At 42.0% G+C, this 25,458-nt stretch overlaps 2 protein-coding genes and 8 non-coding genes across 15 annotated transcripts; 1 reads left to right on the top strand and 9 right to left on the bottom strand.

The window, feature by feature from the left end:
- Positions 1–1,377: 1,377 nt before the first annotated feature.
- Positions 1,378–15,343, bottom strand: TAF1D (TATA-box binding protein associated factor, RNA polymerase I subunit D). Of its 5 annotated transcripts, none has more exons than XM_032205228.1 (16): positions 15,309–15,343; positions 14,866–14,929; positions 12,463–12,678; positions 11,887–12,346; positions 11,409–11,584; positions 9,877–9,931; positions 9,463–9,746; positions 8,357–8,423; positions 8,062–8,108; positions 6,147–6,290; positions 5,126–5,163; positions 4,508–4,597; positions 4,006–4,059; positions 3,085–3,164; positions 2,213–2,288; positions 1,378–1,614 (listed from the first exon to the last, which is right to left on the bottom strand). In XM_032205228.1, exons 3-7 carry the CDS (start codon positions 12,663–12,665, stop codon positions 9,594–9,596), a joined length of 1,047 nt encoding a protein of 348 aa, XP_032061119.1. In that variant the 5' UTR covers positions 12,666–12,678; positions 14,866–14,929; positions 15,309–15,343; the 3' UTR covers positions 1,378–1,614; positions 2,213–2,288; positions 3,085–3,164; positions 4,006–4,059; positions 4,508–4,597; positions 5,126–5,163; positions 6,147–6,290; positions 8,062–8,108; positions 8,357–8,423; positions 9,463–9,593. The 5 variants fall into 5 exon arrangements, with proteins under 5 accessions (XP_032061119.1, XP_032061122.1, XP_032061120.1 ...); XM_032205231.1 differs by having other exon boundaries at positions 4,535–4,597; XM_032205229.1 differs by having other exon boundaries at positions 4,006–4,597; positions 5,126–5,188.
- Positions 2,038–2,170, bottom strand: LOC116485238. The gene has a single exon (XR_004252837.1). It is a non-coding gene; the product is annotated as a small nucleolar RNA SNORA25 (small nucleolar RNA).
- Positions 3,274–3,412, bottom strand: LOC116485236. The gene has a single exon (XR_004252835.1). It is a non-coding gene; the product is annotated as a small nucleolar RNA SNORA8 (small nucleolar RNA).
- Positions 4,110–4,241, bottom strand: LOC116485241. The gene has a single exon (XR_004252840.1). It is a non-coding gene; the product is annotated as a small nucleolar RNA SNORA18 (small nucleolar RNA).
- On the bottom strand, positions 4,889–4,961 carry LOC116485233. Its single transcript, XR_004252833.1, has one exon. It is a non-coding gene; the product is annotated as a small nucleolar RNA Z40 (small nucleolar RNA).
- Positions 5,597–5,728, bottom strand: LOC116485239. The gene has a single exon (XR_004252838.1). It is a non-coding gene; the product is annotated as a small nucleolar RNA SNORA1 (small nucleolar RNA).
- LOC116485237 lies at positions 5,907–6,044 on the bottom strand. The gene has a single exon (XR_004252836.1). It is a non-coding gene; the product is annotated as a small nucleolar RNA SNORA8 (small nucleolar RNA).
- Positions 6,396–6,522, bottom strand: LOC116485244. Its single transcript, XR_004252843.1, has one exon. It is a non-coding gene; the product is annotated as a small nucleolar RNA SNORA40 (small nucleolar RNA).
- Positions 8,237–8,308, bottom strand: LOC116485251. The gene has a single exon (XR_004252849.1). It is a non-coding gene; the product is annotated as a small nucleolar RNA SNORD5 (small nucleolar RNA).
- A 131-nt stretch (positions 15,344–15,474) lies between the features above and the next one.
- On the top strand, positions 15,475–24,934 carry C1H11orf54 (chromosome 1 C11orf54 homolog). Of its 2 annotated transcripts, XM_032194418.1 has the most exons (10): positions 15,475–15,621; positions 16,331–16,439; positions 17,772–17,894; positions 18,644–18,742; positions 19,402–19,475; positions 20,277–20,378; positions 21,345–21,521; positions 22,236–22,385; positions 22,991–23,107; positions 24,546–24,934. In XM_032194418.1, the coding sequence occupies exons 3-10, from the start codon at positions 17,837–17,839 to the stop codon at positions 24,717–24,719; spliced, it is 951 nt and encodes a 316-aa protein (XP_032050309.1). In that variant the 5' UTR covers positions 15,475–15,621; positions 16,331–16,439; positions 17,772–17,836; the 3' UTR covers positions 24,720–24,934. The 2 variants fall into 2 exon arrangements, with proteins under 2 accessions (XP_032050309.1, XP_032050316.1); XM_032194425.1 differs by lacking the exon at positions 16,331–16,439.
- The last annotated feature ends 524 nt before the right edge of the window (positions 24,935–25,458 follow it).

Genomic DNA, 25,458 nt, shown 5'->3' with positions numbered 1-25,458 from the left:
TGGTTCTGCAAGGTGTGACTGAACAGACCATGGACTGAGTCAGAATGTTTCAGCTTAGCTTCTGGGGAGCTGTTACCTAACGTTTGGTAACTCAGGGGAGCTTTTAAGGATTTCATAAGTGTTGCTATGGGCATACCACGTTTCAGACAGCCCGAGTGGACACAGTCACTGTGTTTGTAAGTTCAGAGCACCTCTTAGGGCTGAAATCTTTCTCTAAAGGAAATTAATTGGCTTTGGCTGTTCCAGGGAATTTCTGTTTCTACTGAGCTGAGCGTACCTGAGCTCAAGGTGGCAAGGATCCTGTTTGGATGTGCCTATGACCAGGAGCTGCTATATGTAGGAGCTATACAGTTGCTGTTAAAATGTTCAGGCTACACCCAAGTAGTACCTGTTTTCTGCTGTACTACATTTTTAGTATGACTGTTTTCTCATGATTTTCTTATTTGCAGAAAATGCTAGAAAAATTACGAGCCAAGAAGACGGGGAAAACACCTTGACTGGCAGAAGCCTTTGAGCGCTCTCCATTACTGGACAGGTACACTTTGAAAGAGCAAGTACTTGTAAGATCTTCTTTCAATACGGTGTCTGTGTAATACCTCATGTAACAGTTCAGCAGTAATTCTGCAAACCCTAATTACTTTTAACCTGTGGCAAACTTTACTAGAATGACAATGCTCAAAGACTTCGGTGATGTGCATTTTTGGTTCTAACAACTAGTAACACACATTGTGTAAAAATAAAGGTTCTTTTTAAAAAAAAACTTCATTTATGGGTTCCTTCTGAAAAGCTGCATCTTCATGCTTTATGTAGTTCATGTTTACTTAGATGCATCTTAGAGCTGAGGGCAGGATAACACAAACTGTAAGCTGAACTGCTACTGCAAGGCTGAATTTTGTTAATTTGGTAGAGTACCTGTGTAGCTCTATGAAATTTGGCCATTGTTAAATAGGGAAATACCTGACCCTGGATAAGCAAAGCCTCAGAAAGGAAGGAGTTTCTCTTTAAACAATTAAAGCTGCTTTTTTTTGTTGTTGTTGTTGTTCCAGAAAGCACTATCAATGCTGTTGTAGCTGAAGAGATTTTCAAACTGCTCCCTCCTCCCTAAGTAAAGCGCATAAGCCAAAGGCAGTTTGTCATTCCTGGAATTAAGTGACATGGAGGGTTGCTGCATGTGGGGGGAGCAGAGGGAGTAATTATGCAGCTGAAGGGGGGAGGATCTACTCTCATCTTCACTCACCCCAATGGTTTTAAAAGGCTGCTCTGTCTTATGCTTGAATATTCTTGTTCCTTTCTCATAAAGGGAAAAAGAAACCAACTTCACCATGGTTTTTAGTATAGGGTTAAGAAATAATCCCCAGCTGCAGCTGCTCCTTTCAGACATTACTTTTATTTAAATGTTGTGAGATGTACTGAATAAACACCCCCCAAGCCTGAATACAGTTGAGTTCAAATAACAGAAGTGGGGGAAAAGCAATTGGTAACACATTTCAGTTTCCAGAGCAGTAAGGAAAGTTAGAGTGACATGAATTACTGCAATTAACACTAGCATCCTTTGCATTTAAGAGCTGTTCTGTTCTTCCTTGCAACAAACTTGCAGCAACATCACAGCAGGACCTGAAAGAGAAGAGCACACATTAGCACCATGATTCCAGAGGAAAGCCATCTAAACTGTTGTCTTCATCTTTTCCTACTGTTTAAAGCAACTAAATTTGGTAATATGGTGCCTATGGAAATGCAGTAGTGCAGGAACATGTTTATATATCCCTTAATGAAGATGTTTATGGGCAAAAAAAAAACATTTTCCAATGCCAGCTCTGACTATAATAATTTTATTCCAACCAGTGTCTCTAGCATTTCAGTCCTGCACTTCCATCCCCTCCCCCACCTATTTTGGATCTATTCGAAGACTTCCATGCAGCTCTAGGCACATCACACCCCCAAGGCAGAAAGCAGCAGCATCCTCTCTCCACCAGCACCTCAGAAAGGTGACAGGGCAGTAGATCAACTTTTTTCACTCTAAGCAGCTTTACTGCATCAGGTTTTATCTCCTCAGAAATAGACCACAGCACACACAATGTGTCCACAGCATCCTGCAGAGGATTTCAATGTACGGTCACCGCGTTAAGAGCTGCTGGTTTTTCAGCCAGGCAAACCCTCTTTGAAGTGACCCTGAGCATCCTTTTAGTACCAGCAATTCTGGCAAGCATCTCACCTTCAGACTTGCTCCAGCAGCACTCAGGTGTTTTCACCCCTCTGAAGTTCAGTGACTTGGTAACTGACACTACAAGCTAAGAAGTCAGATGGTTAGTGCAGCAAGCTGCAGTTGGCTGCAGACTGCATGGAGCAGACATTTGTTTTCCCCGGTCTGTATGCACAACTCTCTCCACAGCAGCTTCTGGAGCCTGAATTAAGAGGTGGAGATTCTAAAACTGACTCCTTGGTAGCCCAAGTGTCAGAGCTGCCCAACACTTCAGCAGGAACCTGCTCGGTTAACTTTACCAGCAGAAGGGAGGGAGCATGTGTCTAACCTACGTTCAGTTCAGGCTTTATTCCCAGCAGATCTAGTGCCACACAAGGTGGCAGTTCAAGAGTCTGATGGACTTGCTTTGTGGTCATGTCCACAGCCTACCAGAAACTTAACATCCTAGCAGCTTTGGTAATGACCAGATTGTCACTGCTACTACCACCAACTTAAATCAGTATTTAAGTCCCAGATTTAAGTATCCCATCCTTTTTCTTAAGGACCAATCAAAATCGTGCCAATATGCCAAGCTGCATATCAACAAGCCTAATATGTTAAATGTTCCAAGAAAGAATTAATCATGACCAGCAACAGCCCTTGCTTCAGGAGCTACAAAATCACTGTCTAACTCTGTGGCATCCACTCAATTTACACAAATGCCCAGGTTTGACTCGCAGATGAAGCAGCTTGCCCAGGTACTGCCAACACCCAGGACCATCTGCTACTGGGCAAGGATTTCTGTCTTTCACCAGACAGTTTAGTTCAAGTCCTATCAAGTTAACAACCACAGTTCTGTAAAGTTGCCTGAAACCTTCCGTACTAACATGTAACTCAGTGCTTACCAGTCAAAGAGGTCATTATCCTCTTCCACAGCTAATCCTTTTAAAATACAAAATTCCCTTTGTTCTGTATTCCAAATCACCTGTTAAAAAAAAAAAAATAAAAACTGAATACACCTGGGAGAACCAGCTCTCCCACTGGAATGTTGTGCATGGAATAAGGAGTGCACTCAGATCCCTGAAGAGGACAAGGTTTGTATCAGCAGAAATACCAGGTTTAACACACACGGCAGAATGAAAACCAACGATGCCAAATGCCGAACTGCTGTAGCACTGTTTTTTGAACACCCCATCAGAGGAATGCTGCTGGGTGCAGATACCATACAGTGCAACAGGTGCAATAGCTCCATCCACCACTGCACGCATTAAGGTTCAAGCTCTTTCTAAACCCACTTCACAAAAGCTGTCATGCATTTAAGAGAAAAGAAATTCCATCAATTTCAGCAGCTTCAGAACTTCCAAGTATTTACTTTTTCCAAAGCATTTTGCATGTTTTACTTTAAGCTATGCTCTGTAGAACAGAATCCAGGAATTTCAACAGTATAGTAGTAAACTGGCTGAAAAGCTCAAAATGTAACTCAAACATTTGAAGAATTTGAAGCTTAAAGATAGAAAAGCAGTATTTATTGCTCAAATAACACAACAAAAACCCAGCATGTTATGAAGTTATTTCAAGACCAGACAGATACCGGACTGCTGGCTTTTTTTCTTTTTAAAAAGCTATAGCAACCAAACCAAGAACTAATAAATAACTGCTGTAGGATTACAGCTGGAATAGACTCTCCCAAGACAAGAAAACTTAACCCACAATCAACAATGGAATAATTTTGATACCCACACACAAAAAAATGGCTGAAATTCAAGCCATGTAATTAACCATGTTAGTTACACTTGAAATCTCAGAACACATCTTTTGACTCTTACCAAGCTTCTCCATTTGCACCACTTTTCATTTGTGTGAAATGCAGAAGCCAGTACCTGAAGGAGAACATAACGCATTATATTTATTCCTCTAACAGTAAATGAAGATTTGTCTTGTAGTTTTATCCCACAGAGCTAACAGGTAGTTCAATGGGTAAAACTAAACCACAAGTTTGTTCTGTGAGGCGTTTCCAACGACATGAACCTACAGCAGAGATCCCATCGGGATAGACCTCACCACTGCTGTTACCACCAACTAATACAACAGATACAAATCCAACAGACCAGAGAAGCATAGAACAGTAGTTGCTCCTAAAGTACCTTTTTACTTTTTTCAATAAATTTAGGGGAAGAGGGAAGGGAAACAATGCACTAAGACGCAGTGCATCCTTCATATCAGCAACAGTTTTAATATTAAAAAGCTAGCAGTACCTTAATTGGAATCAACAGAGGAAATTAACTACAGCATTTATTTAAACACTTGCAACACATATAACATACGTACTTGCACAACCTCAGCTGGCATACTAACCTGCTGCAGGTTCATATTCCTGGGAAACGGCTTCTTGTTCTTCTCATTTTCTCTCTGTGCCTCCTGAAAAAGCAACGTCATTACAAGGTTATGAAGTGACACATATGTGCACACAAACAAGTAGAGCCTACAGCATTACTGAAGTGATTTCTGATCACCAGAAGCATTTCTGATAACCTCGCTCACTGGAATCACATTTAAAGCTATGACATCCGAATATTAAATGCAACTATGTAATTTGACAGGTTTTTTAATTAATAAAAAGTCAGCCTTTATCTTTACTCACTGACAGAACACTGCTTGTAAATTCAGAATGGCCACCCAGAATAAAGTGAGATGAAAAACACAGAACTGGTTTGTTCAGAAAGGCTATTCTCACTCACTCTCTTCAGAGCAGTTGAACATTTTGCCAATCATCACAACAATTATCTTACAATACTCTCACATTTGGAGGAAGGTGAGTATCTGATGCAGCAACACTGCATCTCCCCAGTAAGAAAAAACAGCAATGTACCAGCTCAGTGGATTGAAGTAGGACAGCTAATTTGCACTCATCAACGGACATAAGAATTTGGTATCAAACCAACTTACCAAGACTTTCCTTCAGACTGGACTGGTCGGTGGGCTTCCTGAAAGGACAGCAAGTTACAGGATCTGAGAAACAGTTCTAAGTTCAGCTCAGGTATTCTTATATTTGACATCAAACATTTCTTTTGAGATCAGAGACGTGGCCCAGCCTGTCACAAAGCCATCAACAAAATCTACCTGCAATTTAAGAAATGCAAATGCTATGGTCTATGAAATGTAAGTAAGCGAGTTACCTACATCAACTGGTATTGGGATGTCAAGAAAACAGGTATGAGATTCCACTTTAAGACAGCTTACAAGTATGCTTTCATGAACCATTTACAGGACTGGAGCACTTCATGCCCTTCTTGTAGCTGCCAACCTTCCCCTGTAGGCAGGATGCCGAATTTAAAAGGAAAACAAGCCAACCCTTGGGGTTTTGTTTTATTGTAGCTACGTTTTAGACCATGCTTGCATAATCGTTTCACTAATTAAGTCTGTTACAGGCCTCATTGTCACCACTGCAATGAGCTTTACAGTGAGGAAAGCACAACCTGTTGCTGTTCTAGCCACGTTGTTCAATTCAGACACACAGTGAGTTGTGTCTATTTGCTGAAAAACGAGGCATAACAACGCTGCACTATGCCTGGAAAGTAACTTCTGTTTCTAAAACTCAGCCAGTTAACTTTCTGATACCTGGATTTGTGTTTCAAAATGCAAGGACTTCCTCAGATACCTCCCACTGCAAGAAATGTTTTGGAACCAAAAATATTATCACGTAACAGTTCCAAGAAATTTTTCATCTACTTGTTTCAACAGAAACACCAAGTTCAATCAGCATGTCCACATTAAAACCATGATGCCAGCAGCTGAAACACTGCAGTGCTGCTTTTTGAATACATCATCAGGAAGACACTGCTGGGCACACGTGCCATACAGTGCACAGGCTGATTACTTGCTGATTACTTATTGCAGTATTCAATGTACTTCTCTGAAAAAAGATTAATTCTCTCATGCTGACGCCCAGCAGGAACACAAAGCTTACCTCTTTTCCTAATGCATTCCACAGGAGTGTGTACAGAAGATTTGTACATCAGAAGGTCAGCAAACAGCTCTCAAGAATTCAAGTAGTCCAAAAACAAGTTACAACTGCTCAGTGCTGCCAAGCCGGTGAATTCATCCACAAAGTCTGGGAAGGAAACAATGCAACGAGACTGTACTTCTGCAAAGGCCATATAAAATTCCCACCCCGAATTCAGGATTTAGATTAAATGCTGCTTGAATAAATGCAAAGATTGTCCCTTCGTATTAGTAACACAACCAATACATGCATCAGCTGTGGGTTGCGAAGAAGGGTTTTTTTTAAGCACTAGGTTCCAGGTTTTTTGTCTACAGCACCAGACAAAAACTGAACACGTGCTGAAACAAACTGAAGGCATCAGCTTACACCTTATTTTTCACTATCTTTAGGCTATATTTGAAGAGCACACAGAAATGAAGCTCAATTCCTCAGTCTCCTATCTACTTACCCCATTAATAACTGTCACCTTTCATATCATGCTTCCTGTTTTTAGACAGGTGTAATTTGGACTACAGTAACTGGGGCAACGAGTTCAGTATCAGATACACCGTCACAGAAATCAATTTGGCACAGCACAAGTTCTCTAGTCTAGTACCCTTCCTACAGCAAAGGCCAGAAGATGATGCTGTGCTCCTACCCTCTTACAGGGAAGAATGCTCTCAGAAGGCTTCACTACTTGCTCAGCTGCATCTCTTACCTTCCTATCTTGCAGATTTTTTCCTGTCCATCTACCCTACCTAAAGTGTTCTTCTTCCATGCTATTTCCTAGGCCCTCCAGAAGACACAAGAACTTGACACATGAAAGAAGCTTCTTGAAGGAAGCTTCACAGCTTTAGAGATGTCCAGGACTAGCTCCCTTCTGATGTTCCCAAAACACAGGGCATGCATTAAGATGGGATTTTACCAGCGGGAAGCAATCAGAAGCTGCAGCTGCATGACACCCGCCTGTACAGAAATTGTTGGTGGGACACCACCAGGACACTAAGTGCACAGTAGCTCTCCAACCTCCTCAGCACAGAAGGCTCCTGGTAATATCCAAAACAAATCACATTTGTCCTTGGTTGAGAGGCCCTGTGGCATTCAACACCAGGTTAAACAGAAGTATTTCCATATATGACTTCTAAAAAAACTGCCTTTAATATGCAGGTACTACAGAATTATTTTACAGAATCACAGAATCACAGAATTTCCTAGGTTGGAAGAGACCTCAAGGTCATCGAGTCCAACCTCCAACCTAACGCTAACAGCCCTCCACTAAACCATATCCCTAAGCTCTACATCTAAACGTCTTTTGAAGACTTCCAGGGATGGTGACTCCACCACTTCCCTGGGCAGCCTGTTCCAGTGCCTCACAACCCTTTCAGTGAAGAAGTTCTTCCTAACATCTAACCTAAAACTCCCCTGGCTCAACTTAAACCCATTCCCCCTCGTCCTGTCACCAGGCACGTGGGAGAACAGGCCAACCCCCACCTCGCTACAGCCTCCCTTGAGGTACCTATAAAGAGCGATAAGGTCGCCCCTGAGCCTCCTCTTCTCCAGGCTGAACAAGCCCAGCTCCCTCAGCCGCTCCTCGTAGGACTTGTTCTCCAGGCCCCTCACCAGCTTCGTCGCCCTTCTCTGCACCCGCTCAAGCACCTCGATGTCCTTCTTGTAGCGAGGGGCCCAAAACCTTCCATTCAAGCAGAAGCTACAGGCTCTAAGTTTGGTTAGACTGATAAAAGGAGTGTTACTCTGAACTTTCTCTCTCAAGGCTTCACACATAGCAGTGAAATGTGATTTATTCACCTGAAACACACTAGACTGTTTTTCAAAAACATTTTGTTTTGGTAGCAAAAGCTACCTGAAGTAAATAGCCACTGCAAACCAAGTAACAGCTCACCTCTTGCATTAGTTGACTGGTATTTCATTATCCAAAAGCAACAGAAACTGGAAAAAAAGGAAAGGGATAAGAACTATTAGATATGATGAAGTGAGATTCCTAAAGCCAAAAGCTACATTTCAGCAATCAATTTAACAGCTGTAACAAGCTGGCTTTTCATGTGTACAAATCCAGTTCTAATCAGAATTGAAATTTAGTTCATTTCTGAGTCACTCAGCAGTTGAACAGAAAAATTCATCACGTGAACTGCAGAATGAGCAGCACTCCCTCCACACACCACCTCGCTATGCCTTACCCAGCAAGAACCCCACTCCTAGGTCCAGGAGGAGTCTGTGAAGCCAGAGTACTTCTCAGGTAGACGCCTAGAAGAGTTACATTCAGCCATTAATTTTGGACCATGATTAATCATCATCTTCAATTACTGAAGAGTAGGTTTTTGTAGTCTTATTCCTCCCTACAGCTATTAAGTTGCAATAGGGAAACCTCAAGGGAAATCTTCAAAGATTTGAAACCTTAATTCAAGCAAATAAGGAATGCAACTTGACCAATCCTCTTTGTACTGAGCACCCACAGTGAATCTCCCCAGCCTCTAAGATAAGCAGATGCTTGCTTTTTTTTTTTTTTGGATCCCCATTCAGCATCAACAACTTCTACCTGCTGAACAGCTGTTAGTTTGTTGCCGACAGCAATTTGGCTATTACAGAATATTTGGGGCTGAACCCATTGCTCATTTACATCTCCTTGATTTACAGGTAAGCTTTTTAAACATAACTTTTTAAAAAAATATTTCTACCACAGCCTTGTGATCTAGGAGTTATCACTTAAAGCTCATTAGTCATGTTTCCAACTGTCTCAAACACCTTTCAGGAAGGAAATTTGGATTTGAGGCAGCACTTGTTAAGTACCATCATCCTAGAGAACTTCCTATTTCTGCTTAGTTACATTCACGAGACCCCATTAAAAAATCTTTAAACTTAAGACCAATTAACCACTTTAGTATTCTGAAACACAGCCTGCATTTCCTTGAGATGCTGAAGAATAACCCCTCAAATATCATTCGGTCTTACTCCCTTAAAGCTACCAAGTTGCAATAGGGAAACATGAAGTTTCCTCTGCAAAGCTATGGAAGGGGTCTCTGACTTCCCCTTCATAACATGAATGCACATATGTGCACACACACACACTCTTCTAGAGTCTGCTTCTGTTAAATCACAAGATTTTGAACATTTCTTAATTTTGCAATTCTATGATCCATTGATTATACAAGTTAAGTTGCAGAAGCTAATATTTAAACACTATTACCAGCCATCAAGGATATTAGAGATCTGACAGATAAATGCTCAGCAAAATAATTATACTTGTTTCCTAACAGTCAGACACAAATAATCCCGACATACTCACCTTAAACCCAATCTGACTAGGTTGCTGCGTTGATAGCTTAACGTGGTCTTCAGACCAACACTTTAACCCACGTAGGCCTTAACAGGGTATCTGCATAGTGACCACTGCCACCTCCCTTAGCAGTTTGCTGTTCACTGGAGTGAACCTTGCTGAAGCCCAGACTTCGCAGCAGCACGGTCTCTCTTTTTTACTTCCACTGCTCTTGTTGATTTCGCACGTTTTGTTTCTGTCTTGGATTTCTTCTTACTGGGAAGGGTGCTGCTTAAAATGAAACAGCTGTTGTCCTGAATCAATGAAAGACAGCATATTCACAAGTCTAATTTTGAGACACTTCACTTTGATAAGGACATTACCTACAACTTCTTTAACCTCAGAAGGTTATGGAGTTTTTGAAGTTAAGGAATATTTACTCACCACTACTCTGACATCAAAGTCATCTTCATTATCAGCACCCATGCTGCTGTCATCACTGAAATAGACAAAATTTAAATCAAACTCAGTACTCTTATAGTAGCTTAACATACTTAGGCTGTTTTCCTACCACAATCCCTGGCTTCTCGTAATGGGTATGGAAGCGCTACAGCTTGTGGGTAAGACTACTGCTTTTACAGGAGGCTGTTCTCAGGCAAGTTTCTGGCAACAGAATTACATCCCAGCTACCAACACAGGCAGGACAAACTCATTTCCACTACGGTCCATGAGTTTTTACAGCAAGACAACTTCCCAGAAAGCTGGGACAATTTTAGTCCTACTACTGTTACCCACTTTAGTGGCTCACCCGAATACTTCAACACACAAGAGCTACCAGTTTGAGTGGCAAGTGAATAATACCTGAACAGGCTTGTACCTTTACATCATCTTCTAGCTTCCCCATTTTAAGGTGCTAATAAGTATATTTACAACACCAAGTCACCTTACTGACTTTTTGATCCACTTATTGTGTGTAAATAAACTGTTTTGATCATACAGACCTAAGATGATACCCTTGTATCATAAAATGCTCTACTTTATTTGTGGTAACTCTAGAACAGGAAATATTTCCTCCAGGAAAATATTTCAGGAAATATTTCCCCAAAATGAAGATTTCAGTCAATCACATTTCAATTGCATGATGTGGGTATAGGTTAACAAAAAGGGTAGATTAGAGCTCAATACACCTACAGCTGGGTCACAAAAATCACACACTATTACAGCCAACTGTTCTTCCACCTGAATTGTTCAGCTCTAGGTGTAGCAGACTGCACTGGATCTGGCTGGGGTAGCTTGCTTTGTAGCAGCCCATAAGGTGCTCTGCTTTGGATTTGCGATTGCAAGATTTGTGTCTGTTGCTGAACAGTGCCTGGACAGCTTCACAACTTGCCCTTTCCTCGTTCTGTTCCACCCAGCCCACCCCCAAGCAAGCAGGCTACAGGTGAGCAAGAAATAGGAGGTGGAGACAGCGAGAGTGCCCACCTGAACTGACCGAAGGCTGATTTCATACTGTGGAGCATCAGGTTCAGCAACAAATACCAGGGGTTTGCTCTTGTCCCCATTCCCCGCTCTCCTGTGCTGCTCAGGGGGAGGAGGTGGAGGAGGGTGGATAGGGGGAAGGTGTTTTTAACTCATTTTTTCCATTTCTCACTCCTCTAGCTTGTCAGCAATAGGTCATAAATTACATTAATCTCCCATGCTGAGTTTTGCCTGTGACAGTAACTGGTGAGTGATCTCCCTGTCCTTGTTTTAGCACAGGAGCTTTCTGTTACCACGCCATAGTGGTGGCTCAGCTGTTCCTCAGTGCTAAACCACCACGCATGTTACTGACTTACAGGAGTACATCGTCATTTAACCGATCAAAGTCATGCATCTACCTGTTGATAACAGCATTGACGCTGTATACTCAAATTTGTGTTTTAGTTTAGAACAAGACAGCAAGCTTTTTACTCCCGAAAAATATTAGAGGAACTTACTTCATCTCCTGGATAGGGGAAATGGGACCTTCATCATCTAAGTACTTGTGTTTCCGTACTGCCAGACATTCTCTTTCTAAGTCTTCACTAGCTTGAAGTGCTTTCAAAGCCTTTTTGAGGTGTTCTTCATATTTGAGCATTTCAATGTACTGCAAATATCCCTTTGTAGCTGCTTGCTAAAGAAAAAAAAACACAAACATCAGGCAAGATTTTAAAAATACCACTATGATAAAGCAAAGAAATCAAGTCTTTATACTATCAACCAAATTGCAGTATTAAATTGACACCCTTATTTCAGCTGTGTTTTTCTTTAAGGTATCAAACAGAAAACAGCAAGTGTCCTGCCTAACAAAAATAAAGCCAGCTTTGCTTCATTGTATGTAGCACATTGGGTAGAAGCAGAAAACAGCCAAATTACATTCCCTGTTTTTAAAATAAATTGAAAATTAAAGCATTTCTCCAGTAAAACAGGACTCACCTCATAGTTAAGAACCATCTTTAAGGGAATATGTTTTGTCCCATAATGTTTTTCAACAAAAGGGAACTGAACACCCCGATGTAGAAGCCTTTCCCTCTTCTCTTGTGGCGAGGCTGTCAGTGGAGGCCTCCTAGTAGGCATGTATGTGTGCTTATGCCTTGTCTTTGTCTTTGTCTCAGTCTCCGTCTTCGTCTTCCTCCTCCTCCTTTTACTCCGAAAATTTTTGTGTGCAGCAGTTTTAAACTTCCTTCCCCTGAAGTGATAGGCAAAAATGGCTTTCAAATTAAGCTTGGATTTCTTCTCTTTGGAGGGTTCAGGTAGCTTCACTGGACTCAGAGGAGATGGAGAAGAATCTGAACTTTCATCATCATGCACTGTAATAACATCTTCCACTTGTTGCCTTGAAGGTTGTGATCTCCTTTTTTGCTTTGAAGGTTCAGCGGTGTGGTACTCACTGCCACTAGAAGCAAAAAGGTCACCCAAGAAACATTTACTTTCAACAGAATACGTACATTCATGAGGTTATCACACAGGTTTTGTGCATGAAAAGTTCTCTAACTAGCAATAAAAACTCACATTTCTGAATCACTGCTGTCCAGGATGACCTCAACTGAAGACTCCTCAGGAGTGGCACCCTTCCGCCTTGAGCGCGAGCATTTCCTTTGGTTATTTGTTGTGTGCTCATGTAACATGTACGTTTCTTCCTGTTGAGTGCATATTAGGTCTTGGGCATCAGGGTAATCGGAACCAGAAGCCTGGGATTCATCCACATCAGTCATGTTTCAATCTGTCCTAAAATCAATGAGCATTCAAGAAGTTAAAGAAAATCCTGTGTTAGCCAGGCAAACCTCCCCTGCTCCATTTCAAAGGGTTCACTTAAAACAATTTGTGTGCAAACTTTTACATGAAGTTCTCCTGTATATGGACACATGCATGTAAGCCAGCAGCTTAACTTTAAAGGATGCTGCAGTTCTAAGTCACACTCAAGCCCTCACTTCACTGTAGTTTATAATAATTTCGAATTTATCCAGGCCTGTTGGCATGAGAAACAACACCATTTCCCTGTTCTTTAAGGTCTCCTGCTCTAACAATCTATCAGCATTCTGTTTACTGATTAATAACAAAAATGGAGACTAGCCCCAAAAGAAAGTTCTCTATCTTGGGAATTTTAACATGCTTTTTACACATATAAACCAGCTGTAATAGATAAGATTAACATGCCAAAACAAATGGTTACAGGACCGTGACTGCTCACAGGACTAAGTTCCATTTCCTCCCCAACCCATACAGCTACAAGCTACGATCAGAAAAAAGGTGACAAATACCACAGGACTATATTGCAGCTGTTGTTACCGTAAAAGCAGCAAATAAAACACTCTAAGACCTATTTGAAAATCTTAGCAAGTGGGCATTCTTTACTATCAAAGCTGCAGCACTGGAGACACGTATGGATTGCTCTGCCAAAGTGCATCTGCCTTCTCAAGGCTGACCAAAAAAAAAAATAATATATATATACACACATATATATGTATATAATCACAAGGTTTACATATTCATTCCATTTCTTGAAAAAGTCATACATATTACTATTGCTTTACTGAAATTATTTATGTATGTTCCTCCCACCCGCATAGACTCAATTGAAGCAGTGGCCAAGGTGGTTGTTCAAGCCTCTTTGCCTGTTGATTAACCCTGAACCCCTTTTCACTACTTTTTCCTTAAAAAGTGTTGTTTTGCTGACGTGCCAGCAAAGTTATACATGCTCTTTAATTTCTTTCTTATGTTGCAACATTTCCTCCACTTTAATTTATTAGTGCTTAACTAAGCAAAACATATAATACAAAATTCCTCACGAGGCAGGACATATAGTAGAAGGTTCGTTCTATGCTAATATCGGTAAAATTCAGGCCAAGAGACCTATCAGTATCACTGCACATCAGCAGTTATGAACAGCCTACATTTGGGAATGAGTTTTTGCATCATATAATTGTTCAAGGTAGAACCTTCTTCTTGTTTTTTGTTTTTTTTTTTTTTTTTCAAAATTAAAGTAATTTATTTATCACCCTGCACTAAACGCAGGTGTGGGAGTACAGCAGAACTGAAAATCGACCTAATGGAATTTCAGAAGCAGCAGAGGGGCCAAATGTGCCCTTCTTTGGTGCCAGATGAAATGCAAAAAGGTACTGTAATTTTCCAAGACTCGTTCTTGAGAGTAAGAAAGCAGGTATGCTTTATTAACAGCAATGGATACATGGGGAATAATTCCACCAACACACGCACCCAAGCATAACAACGAGTACTTATTTATAGTTTAGAGAGATATATATTCACACCATTTCCAAGAAAGGTAAGCATTTAATGTTAATGGTTTCTCAGAACTAATCATCATATTGTCCCTCCTACTCTCACATGTGCAGTATCCTCTGGTAGACGCATTTTGGGATCTTTTTGATTAAGGCTCAGTCTTCACTGTGTACTTTTCCATCTTTGTGCATGCTCATTCACTATTTAACTGTTTCAGCAGTTTTGCTCTTTACAAGCTCAGCTGTTTTCATTAAGATCTGCTTTGGGGCACTGTGTTCCCTCTTCAGGTAAGTTCTTCCTCACTCTTGTGATCAGAGCCAAGTCTCCCTATCAGTGAGGCTGATACAACTCCACAATCCCTTTTCATTTGCAAGTTTTATGTCTTACAATTCTGTGTTTTAATTTCGAAGTAAGTTTTTGTATCATGTTACCTACTCCCTTCCATGTTTTTTCAAAACTGAAGTAATTTGTTTACAAACCCACACTAAAAGCACGTGTAGGGGGATGAAGCTCACCCTAATGTGGTTCCAGAGGGGCCTCATTTGGTGCCAGAGCAGCCGCATGGCTGCTCTGCTGCTTGTGGCCATCCACACAAGGCCTGAGCAATGCAAACCCCAAAACAAAAGCACCTGCAACAACACCAGCTTTCCCCACTCAACTGCAGATAACACTTACAGTTAGGGGCTAAGCACCAGCTTCTACGTCGTCTCTCTCACCACGCGGCATGCCAAGCAGCTCCCTGAAAAAGAAAGCCAACCCACTCGTTACATACTGACGGATCTTTTCCCTCGGGAGAGCCAGAAAGCAGCCCAAAGGCGCCCAGCCCCAGGGCGGACATTTTGTGCGCGGCCACTGCCCTTACCACAGCCCGGGGGCGCCCCGGCAGCCGTGAGGAGAAACTCGCCGCCGCCCTGCCCGCTCCTTAAGGCGATCCCCGGCCCATTCCACAGGCTCACCCCTTCCCCGGGCTCGCTCCTCAAGCAGGCTCCCGGCTACAAGCGCTGGGCGAGCAGGAGGGAGCGGCCATCGCCTCAGCATCGCCTCAGCCTCCCCTCAGCCGGGCGCCTCGCCCGCCAAATGGCGGCGGGCACCGCGCTCCCCCCCCCTGCCCCTCTCACCTCACGCTCCGGCGCCGCAAAGGGCTCGAAATGGCCGCCCCGGGGACTAAATAGCGGCCGGCTCTCGCGAGAGGAGCTGGGGAGGAGGCAGGGAAAGGAGGAGGGATGGCTGGAGGCGTCATGGAGGGGGTGGCGGTGCCGCCTCCAGGCAGTCGGGGGAGGGACTCCCCGGGAGGCGGTGGCAGGGGCTCGGTGCCTTCCCTGTCTCAAAGGGAGCCAGCCCGCTCCCGTCTCGTAGCCCAGCCTGACAGGGGCGCAGCTGCCGGGCTTTCCCCGCTCGCTGTGGGACTGTGGAGAGGCGGCGGTCGCGCAGGTTTGGCTCTGCGGCTCCTGGCGGTAACTGGGGGCTCGCTGTGTGCCGGGCGGGCAGGGAGCGGAGCCGTGCTGCTGCTGCTGCTTCCCCGCCTCCTTCCCTCAGCTGCCCGGCCTCAATATCCCCTTCTTTCTCCCTCTGCTGGCTTCAGCGGCAGCTTTGCTGTTTCCTCTCTCTCTGCCCTGTTTCCTCGCCTCTGCCTGATGGTCCCTCAGGGATCCCGGTCTGGTCCCTCCTGACCCACTCCTCTCCCGGTCCCGTCCCTCGAGCAGTCCCCGCGGCCCCCTGCATCCCCTCATCTTCAAAGTTTCCCTGGGACTTGAACTTTTCCTTTCACGTTTCTGCCTTCCAAATTAGTTTTACTCCAGGTTTTGATACCAGGCACTCCCTACCCCATGAACATGCTTTCTATTTATCTGCGTTCTCCTGGCCCCCACCAAATCTCTGATGTTGTCTTCCTGCTTGGAAAAGAAAAACTAAGAAGTCTTTTCGCATGCTTGTCTCAGTTCTTACTGCACCATTCAAGGTCTCTTCCTAATGATCTCACTGGTATTTTACCACTTCTGTCCATGACACACCAACACTGCTTTGAAAGGTTGCCTGTTGTCTCCTTCCCTGTTCTCCCTCATCCACACCACACAAACTCCCTAAAAATGCTGTCCTTAGGCTGGTGACTAACTGATCTACCTCTCTTTTTGCTTGCTTCCAGGTCAACTACTACATAGCAATTGGATGGGTTTTTTTATGGGACACTGAGCTTTACCCAGTTTTTCTGTTTCGTGACTGTGGTGAGCTGACTACTGTCCTTTAACCAGCAGGTGATGGTCTAGGTGTTACATTTGAGCCTACTTGTTTGAACTGTGTCCAAGTCTTGCCTCAGTCCTTTGCACAATACCAGGTCTAGCCTCAATCTATTTAATGATTTTTCCAACTGGTGTCGTGAATTCTGGCACAGCTTCCTTCTGGACGTGACAAAAGGTTCTTGAGAGGATGAGGATGACTTAAAACAATGCTGCCAAAGCCATCTTCACTCTTTGATTGAATAACTCCCTTTCTTGTGTTCAGTGCACACTTAAAGTCCTGGAGTCTGATTTAATCTATCTAAAGGTAGAAAGGTAGGTTTTTACCAGAGGCACCACATCCAGCCTGTTACCTTCTCTTCCACAAGCCAAGGAAGGGAGAGAGTCTCTCATGGAGATGGATAAGACCAAGTAAGATGAAAATTAGCCCAGATAGCTTTCTTTCTTCCTTTCTCTACTGCTTGCAACAGCAGTGCAGACTCAAGAGGACAGTTGTATAAGGACAGTTGTGTTTTGTTTTGTTTTTTTCAAAAAAAAAATATTTTTTTTCAATCGTAAAAGCTAGGAATTTATTTTTAATGGAAGCTAACAGTATACATTAGCAGGTAGCTCATGTCATAGTCCCTTCTAACAAAAGCTCTGTGAGATCTGGGAATGCAATATGATTTTTTGGCTTTTTCCCACAAAGCCTGAGATCTGAATGAGTGGGGCACATTTTCTTTTTTTGTTGTGTACAGCAGACACGTGCCTAAGGAGTTAATGATTGCTGTGGCTGAATTATAGATAGCATATAATCAGATGTTTGTGCCCAGAGCTGGTGGTTTGCCCTAATAGATGACTTTGCTGTTGCAAGGCTAACTGAAATAGAGCTCACTTCAAAATGGACTATTACACTTATGTTCCAAACAGAACTTTTTGTTATGGGCTCTGTACCCATACAGGGCCCAATATGGTAGAACTTGCTGCTGTTGTTTCCTCTTTTGAGAAGTGCTGCTAGCCTGTTTCCCTCTGGAAAGGGAAGCACGTGCCCATAAACAAGTGGAGAACATGTTACAACCAGGGCTGAAAGTCCGCAGTACCTAATGCTTGAAAGAGTAAACATTAACGTAGGGAAGACCTGGGGAGGCAACTAGCATGCTTTAGAAAAGCCCAGTTTTCTTTCAAAAACAATTTATGGCTTCTTCCAAAGCACATAAGCAAATTAACAGTAACCTCGAAGCTGTCAGTCTTTCCCTTGAAGACATAATTGCAATTCTACTGTTGTCTATGTATTCTTGCATGAATTTGAAAAATAAGTTACGTATTGAAAACAGACCGTTTTAATCACTGAACCATTACTCTTGTTGACAGATCAGTCACTTCTACAGCGTGTGATAATATATTTATTACCTGAAGAAATCAGTAACAATTAGGAAATGGCCAAAGTTGAAAGGTTTGCTTTTCATGTTCCAAGCCTGGAGGAGCTTGCTGGAGGTAAGTCATGCAGAGAGCGTAACTTTTTACAAACTTAAAATGTGCCCTTCAAACTTTAAAGTTTTTATCATATCTTCTCTACAGCTAATACATGCAGAATGTTCTTGCTGTTAGCACACTAGGATGTAAAGAAAAATACTGTTTTTTTATACACTGTTCTTTAAAACAAATGACACCTCCCCTTCCCCCCAGAAAATCTTGCCAGATAATCTTCACATGAATGGAAACATGACAGGCAATATCCTGTAAGAGCAGACGCTTCCAGACGGTGTCTGGAGATTATAATCAAGCAATTGCAAACAGTCTAGTTCATGTATTTCAAAAAGTCATTGCCTTGTCAGCTAAAACTTGCTTCCTTCTTTGCTCTCATATCATACTTGACTGTGATCATAATTTCCTGCCCTTGCAAAGCAAAAACACTGCTGAATGTAGTTTAAGGTTATCCATGTTACTTCACAGCTACGGTATGTCAATTAAAAGCTTTGTAAAATTCATAATTAATGTGGTAACTAATAATTCTCTGAACAAGCTCTTTATCTTATGCAAAGTTCTGGCTTGAGAAACAATGCATATATAGGCACTAACATTTGAATTAATAGATTTAAGATAGATTTGCTTAGAGTATGTTTTTTAAAGTGTATCTTGCTGAAATAAAGTCTAAAAATATTTTGTGCTGTTCGGTAACTTGTCCACCCCTCGATAATGTTTCATTGCCAATAACTTTGCCATTACTTTTTTTTTTATTACAGTTTTGCAGAAAGGGCTTAAAGAAAACTTTGCTGATGCTCAAGTCTCTGTTATAGACTGTCCTGATCTGACTAAGGAGCCTTTCAACTTTCCTGTTAAAGGTAACCTAGCATTCCAGTCTTCCACAGAGACTTCTGCAGTTCTTGCTACCTGACTGTACTTGGTTTTGATCTTCTAGAGATGTTAGGAAAGCTTAGGTCATTTTTTGGTACAGAATATGTGTGAGAGGGAAGCTACATTTTACTCTTGGATTTGCTTCCTAGTTGATGTATGAACAAGGACAAATCATTCGAGTGCTTGTCGTCATTTTCTTTCTTCACCTATGATTGCAATACACACTTAGGAAATAAGGTTTATTTATTAAACGCTAAAGGTTTTGAAATGAAGTTATCTTCCAGCTGGATAAATGTTTTTGATCTATGCCAATCACTACCTGAACCTAAGGAGCAGTGCTTCCACTTGGTGTAAATTCCTTCCATCCATGTATGTGAAATTGAAGAAACTGTCTTATTTTGAGTGGGATTCATTGTCTTTGACATGAGCTGTCTAGAAGACAGATGCCTCATGTCATCTGTGCTACTCATCTGAGTTCACTGTCATCAACGTAGGTAAAGAAGCACCTTGAGAAGGTGCTTCTAAAATTTGAGTCTGACTTTCTAAAGAAACTTTAGGAACCAGTTCTTTGGTGCGTTAGACTGCGTGCTTACTTGAGAATTTCACAGAAGACATTTTACCAAGCTAACTCTATGTATTCTTTCAGGAATCTGTGGAAAGCCTAGAATAGCAGATGTGGGAGGTGTTCCTTACCTCATACCCGTTGTACAGAAAGAAAAAGTGAGTTTTTCTCTGTAGTAGCTGTGGGTTTTAAATACATTTTTAATAGAAAAGGGATTTTGTGTTGAAATAAAAACAAAACCAAGGACTAATGGCTACTATAAGATTCCACTTGTGAAAGAGTGTTAGTTTTCAGTGTTCTGTTAGATTGATTCTGATGCACAGACCGCATCAGGAAATCTTACAGATCTTAGCAAAAATTTCATATGCTGTCTGGTATCTGGCAGTTCATCTTCTCCTGCCTTCAAATACCAGATAGTATTGAAAGCAAACGATTTGTGACAGGAGCCATGGGAACAAATACTAAACAAGGGGCTTGTCTGCATGCTTATATATGGCTTGTTGAAGTCGGTGATTTCAAGTCACAGCCGTGTTTCTGTGTAAAAACTGTCTGTATTTGCATTTTCAAGCCAACACTAGATTCACATTACTCTTCTTTTCCAAGAATATCATGCTGCCTTTCTGATACCTGGCATATCTGTCTCTATATGATATTCTCTTCCATGTGATTTCTTTTTTGTCTTATACAAATACAATTTTCAATAGAAACAATAGTTCAGCTTTCAGTAAAATGGCAAGGGAACATACAGGCAGACTCTCTCTTCCACAAAATGGTCAGGGCTGTACCCAATCTGTTACTACTAAATGTTGTGTTGTTCAGAGTTTGGAACTGTATTCATCCTAATTATATAAAATACCAATGAGCTGTTGTGAATGAAATGCATCCAGAGGTTACAGTGAACAGACGATAACTCCAGATCACAGCAGAACACCACAATCAAAGGTTTGTGTCTCCTGCAGGTTTATGATCTCAATGCAGTTGCAAAAGACATAGAGCTACCTGGAGCCTTCATTCTTGGAGCTGGAGCTGCTTCATCGAGGATTCTTGGTGTAAATGCTGAGGTCAGTAACAAAAAGCGTGACAGTTCTCAATGAATTCATGGAAGTATCAAAACAGTAGAGCACTGCCATGCTCGGTGTTTCCCATTTACAACAAAATGATCATTCGACGTACACCTTTCATGCCAAAAGCACATAAACAACATGAGAAGAAATTAGATGGGAGCCATCTAATGAGGTGCATAGTATCGATATAATGCAAATTGATTTTTACTTGTAATCTTCCAGAAAGCGTGTGATTGATTTGAAGCACACAGGAAACGTGATTTTCTTGAAACTGATTGACAAAAGCCTGACCAGTGGTTTTAATGACAAGATGTAGACATGCCTGTCCAAGTTACCTGTAAATGAAATGCCTTTCATTTGAATCAAAATGAAAAGGCTTTCAAATGAAATACCTTTGAAATGCCTCCTGTCTTTTGCCCTCTTGCGTGACTTTGTTTTACCGTTCTACGTTTTAAAGTTTCTGCATACAAAATGTTTACCTGCAATCGAGGTAGGAGACAAAAACTGCTGCCTGGGGGGCTTTTAGGTAGTCAGAGTCCTTTCAAGCATAGATCCCTGGCCTTACCACCCTGTTTTGATTAATTAGCAGATGAGATAGCTTATCTCAGTGTTAAATTTGGGACACTATAATAGTGCTTGTTAAGGTACAACTTGAGAAAGTATTATGTAGAATTCCAATACGTGCATGGCAGGGCTCAGACCTCAAAGGCTGGTCTTTTTTAACACTAATATTCATCTTCACAGAACATTCCATTTAACTCTTCAGAGAAGTAAAAGTGATTTCTGGAGGTTCTATTGCGTTACAATATTACCACGTTTTCCTCATCCTGAGAGATGAAGGGCATGTGATGAAGGGGATTATTTCTTGAGATCACGGTCCAACGCTTAAATTTACATTCATTTGACTGACTCTTACATGTTCTTATTAACTTATTTTGACTTATTGCATGTTCTTTCTCTCAGTTTATCCCTGTTGTTCAAACTCAAAGCGATAAAAAGCCTGCTGTAAATGGGAGCTACATCGCTCAGATAAATCCTGCCGATAAAGGGTGCCTGCTCGAGAAGTACAGCAGTAAATACACCGACTGCGAGTTTGGGCTGTTGGCCAACCTTTATGCCAGCGAGGGCCAACCTGGCAAGGTGCGTACCTGGAGCAAAGGTGACTTTGCTTGCAGAGCTTTGTGGCTGAAGGGAAATCCACATTTCAATGTTCTTAAATCTTCTATGATAACAGTAAAGAAGCAATTCTCTGAAAGAAGTATCCAAATGGAAGAAACTACTGTTGGTGAACAAGGAGAAAAAATGGTGGAGACAGAGAAGTGTTTGAATTTTTGAGGAATAAGTAATAGTTTAGTAAAACTTTTCCGTTACAAATCATCCATTCACATCCAGTCCAAACATGCAGTGACTTAAGGTTATTGCTGTACAATGACTGACTTGCGTAAATCATTTCTGTACACTTATTTTTTGTAGGTGTATTGCCCCCAGCACAGCTAGCACAAAGCGCTGTTGGCAGAGCAGCCAAAAAAGCTGTTTACTGCATGGAAACTGAGCAGTCTTTTCAATTTCCAAGAGTTTCTAAGAGGTGAAGCCAGCTAGTGGATAGAAGGGGGTTACTTATACCATTGTTTCACGTGTGGGTAAAAGACTTGTGGCCCAGTACCCTTCACAGGCAAAGCTAGCATTGCCCAAAGTTGATCAGGTACTGAAAGGACACGGAGCAACAGCTGTGGGGAAAGTCCTGCTGTGACAGTGAAATCTGGGGTTATGAGTGTGGGAGAGTTTCAGAGCAACTTTCACAGACCGTTGCAGGCTGTTGCTGGAAGATAGTTACGAAATAACTTTATTCTCCAGGTCATTGAAGTGAAAGCCAATGGAAGAACTGGGGAACTTAATTTCGTCTCTTGTCTGAGACAAATTTTAGAGAAGCATTATGGAGAAAAGCCAGTTGGGATGGGTGGTACATTTGTCATTCAGAAGGGGAAAGCAAAGATTCACATTATGGTAAGTTGCTGTCAATTCATATCACTTTCTTCATTCTTCTGAAAACAGAAATATAAATCAAGACGTAACCTCTCATTGCCCTGACTTTTCCCTTGTATTTTTAGATTTATATGTAAACTGTTAGGATAAGCAGTGTATTAAGCTAAGAAGCTGCTATTACAAAACTGACATCCCATAACTAATGATGCTGTATTACTTGACCTTAATACTGTGATCTTTTCTTTTGAAATCCATGGGCCACTAGAGGAGGAACTGTAGAACTGTTGTGAAGTGAAATAAAATGAAATACAGGCACTGAGATGATATTTACAGAAAGCAATAAGCATTGGAAAACAAAATAAAACAAAAACTAGTTGAGCTTCTAAAATATCCTAGGAGGAGAATCCTTACTTCAGCAGCTTTCCCACTAAGCATCTGCAATGAAAGAAGTTATATTCTGATCACTTCTGTTTCTGGCAGAAATGCAGTAATGGGTGAGCTTCTGCAAGGCAAGAAGTAACTTGAACAGAACAGTGGGGTGGGGAAAGGTGAAGGAAAGTTTCTAGAGAAGAAGTGTCTTGGTATAAGTAACTTCATCTCACTTAAAGCTTTTGTTTTTGCTGTAGCCTCCAGAATTTTCTGCCTGTCCTCTGAACACTGATGAGGATGTGAATAACTGGCTCAAATTCTTTGAAATGAAGGCTCCACTGGTTTGTCAGCCAGTAATCGTTTCCAGGGATCCAGTGAGTCTCTTCCTCATTTCTAAGTGTAAACTAAGGCTTGTGATGGATTTTGCCTTGGATATGATTTTCACTTTAAGAACAGGAGTGTGTATGTATTGTGTGAAATGCTTTCAGGGGGTGTGTGATGAAATACAAGCTTCTCATTTCTGTCATTGGTTTGAATTTTAGACGCAGTCAATCAATTTGGGAATGTAGTGGGCGTTCATAGAGGATTGAGGTTAATGCTTCTGTTCCAATTGCAAGTGTGCAAGTGTTTGCATCCCGAACCTAACAGCAGGGTGTGCACTTACAGCTAGGCACAGCAGGAGGAATGTCGAGAGCACGGAAGCTTGATCAGCCATGTTCTTGTAGCTCACTTATAGAAGTTTCTTGCCAATGCTATTTCAAAATGTGTACAACGTGTCTCAATTGCTGATGCAAATTAAAGCCTGCAATTCCTCAAGTTAGAAGGACACCTTGCACAAGCACTAAAATCAGCAACAAAGAATTCAGGATAAAAAGTAATCAGGTTTCAAAAGCCATTAAGATGTTAAGAAGACTGTGTTCAGAAGTAACTAGGAAGCCATAGGTGAAATTGATTTTTTAAAATAACAATGCACTAATAAATAATGTAAGTAAAAATTTCCAGAGTGAAATGAGACAAGCTGTAGGCTTGAATACGCTCAGTGGTGTGACTTCATTGTGTCTTTATTTAGCAGCTTTTGGCTTAAGACTAAATCGTGTGCATCTTCCCAGAATCTAATGCTGAGTACTTGGAAAACAGCTGCCAACAGCTGCGCTATTCTGAATCAGTACAACTTGTGTAGTGGATGCAGCTGGAGCATTCTTATCAGTATCCATTGGAAGCACAACAGCGCTCAGCTGGGGCAGTGTTTTTGGAAATGCGTGAATGCCATCACAGAGATAACAGTGGAAGACAGCTTTAATCCTGTGTTAATGAACTGTTCTGTTTCTTGCATTCTAATGCCATAGCATTACTCACCAGTGTCCTCTGGATATATAAAATTGATAGGAGTGATGTCACTGGCGAGGATGCTGGCTATTTTATTTGTTATTCTTCCTCTTTTCATCCAAGCTGGCCCTCAGAATTGGAGAAGAGATTGTCCCTTTATTGAATGTTTCTATGGTATTCAGTGCAGAGTGGTTCTGATTTCCAGTAGGGCTTCCTTGATAAGTCTGATTTAGAAAAAAAAAAAAGGAGATCTCTGGGATATTGACAGCAAAAGCTGGGGGCTCTCAGGGTTTCTAAATTCTTTAAAAAAACTAAGCTCCTCTTTGCTTTTCTTACTATTAATTTCACAAGCACCTTGCAAGTCTTCATTGCTTCATGGCTGTAGCCTCCTTTTGAGATCTGTGGAAATACAGAAGCGAGATTATCCAAGTACTTTAAAATACCAATTCCAGGAAAGCGTGCTCACAGGCCTTTCTTTACTCACAGGGTTTTGACCTGCGCACGGAGCACACGCACTGCTTCAGCGCCCACGGGGAAGGAGGGCACTACCACAACGACACCACGCCGGACAGCGTGCAGTACTGCGGGTACTTCTTGCCTGCGGAGCTTCTCTTCCGTATCGACAGGCCCAAGGAGACGCACATGGTTGGCAGAGACTAAGCTGGCCTGTCCTGGCTTTAATGAAGGCGTAGCAATTTAATTTTGTTAAGTAAAAATGCTGATTTTTGTAATGCTTTTAATTACGCGCATATTTATCAAAGTCAAGAACAAATACAACAGCAATAAACTGCCACCCTTTTAGATTTGTTAAGGGGAGAAAATCAGAGTTTATTTGTAATTGGAGTGGTTATGGCTGAATTTAAGCTGTAATTTCACTGGAGTACTATTAATAACGTATTTTTTGCTGTTTGGTTCCTCTTCCTGCATGGTTCTTGCTGACGACTGATGATGTTTTGTTGCAGACAACACCAAGCTGGGGGGAAGTGTTGATCTGCTGGAAGGTTGGAAGGCCCTGTGGAGGGACCTGGGCAGGTTGGGTTGATGGGCAGAGGCTGCTGGGATGAGGTTCATCATGGCTAAGTGCTGGTCCTTCACTTAGTGCACAACAACCCCATGCAGCACTACAGGCTTGGGGCAGAGTCGCTTGAAAGCTCTGTGAAAAGGATGTGGAGATGCTGATTGATGCTCGCCTGAACATGAGCTGGCAGTGTGCCCAGGTGGCCAAGAAGGCTGATGGCATCCTGTTTTTTATCAGGAACAGTGTAGCCAGCGGGACCAGGGAGGTGATCGATCCCCTGTACTCTGCTCTGGTGAGGCTGCACCTGGAGTACTGTGTTCACTGTGCTCAGTTTTGGGCCCCTCACTACAAGAAGGACGTCGAGGCCCTGGAGAAGGGCTA

The sequence above is a fragment of the Aythya fuligula genome, chromosome 1 (assembly GCF_009819795.1).
Source record: "Aythya fuligula isolate bAytFul2 chromosome 1, bAytFul2.pri, whole genome shotgun sequence".
NCBI lineage: Eukaryota > Metazoa > Chordata > Aves > Anseriformes > Anatidae > Aythya > Aythya fuligula.
This window is presented reverse-complemented; position numbering and strand designations above follow the sequence as displayed.

What these genes read in the sequence shown, in the direction of transcription:
- TAF1D (XM_032205229.1), bottom strand. Translation starts at nt 12,665, where the DNA reads ATGACTGATGTGGATGAATCCCAGGCTTCTGGTTCCGATTACCCTGAT. An exon ending in TCCCCTATCCAGGAGATGAA is followed by an intron (nt 9,932 to 11,408) that starts GTAAGTTCCTCT and finishes TGTCTATTTCAG; the next exon opens with TGATGACAGCAGCATGGGTG. An exon ending in ACTTTGATGTCAGAGTAGTG is followed by an intron (nt 9,747 to 9,876) that starts GTGAGTAAATAT and finishes TCATTGATTCAG; the next exon opens with GACAACAGCTGTTTCATTTT.
- C1H11orf54 (XM_032194425.1), top strand. Translation starts at nt 17,837, where the DNA reads ATGGCCAAAGTTGAAAGGTTTGCTTTTCATGTTCCAAGCCTGGAGGAG. An exon ending in CCTGGAGGAGCTTGCTGGAG is followed by an intron (nt 17,895 to 18,643) that starts GTAAGTCATGCA and finishes TTTTTATTACAG; the next exon opens with TTTTGCAGAAAGGGCTTAAA. An exon ending in TTTCAACTTTCCTGTTAAAG is followed by an intron (nt 18,743 to 19,401) that starts GTAACCTAGCAT and finishes GTATTCTTTCAG; the next exon opens with GAATCTGTGGAAAGCCTAGA.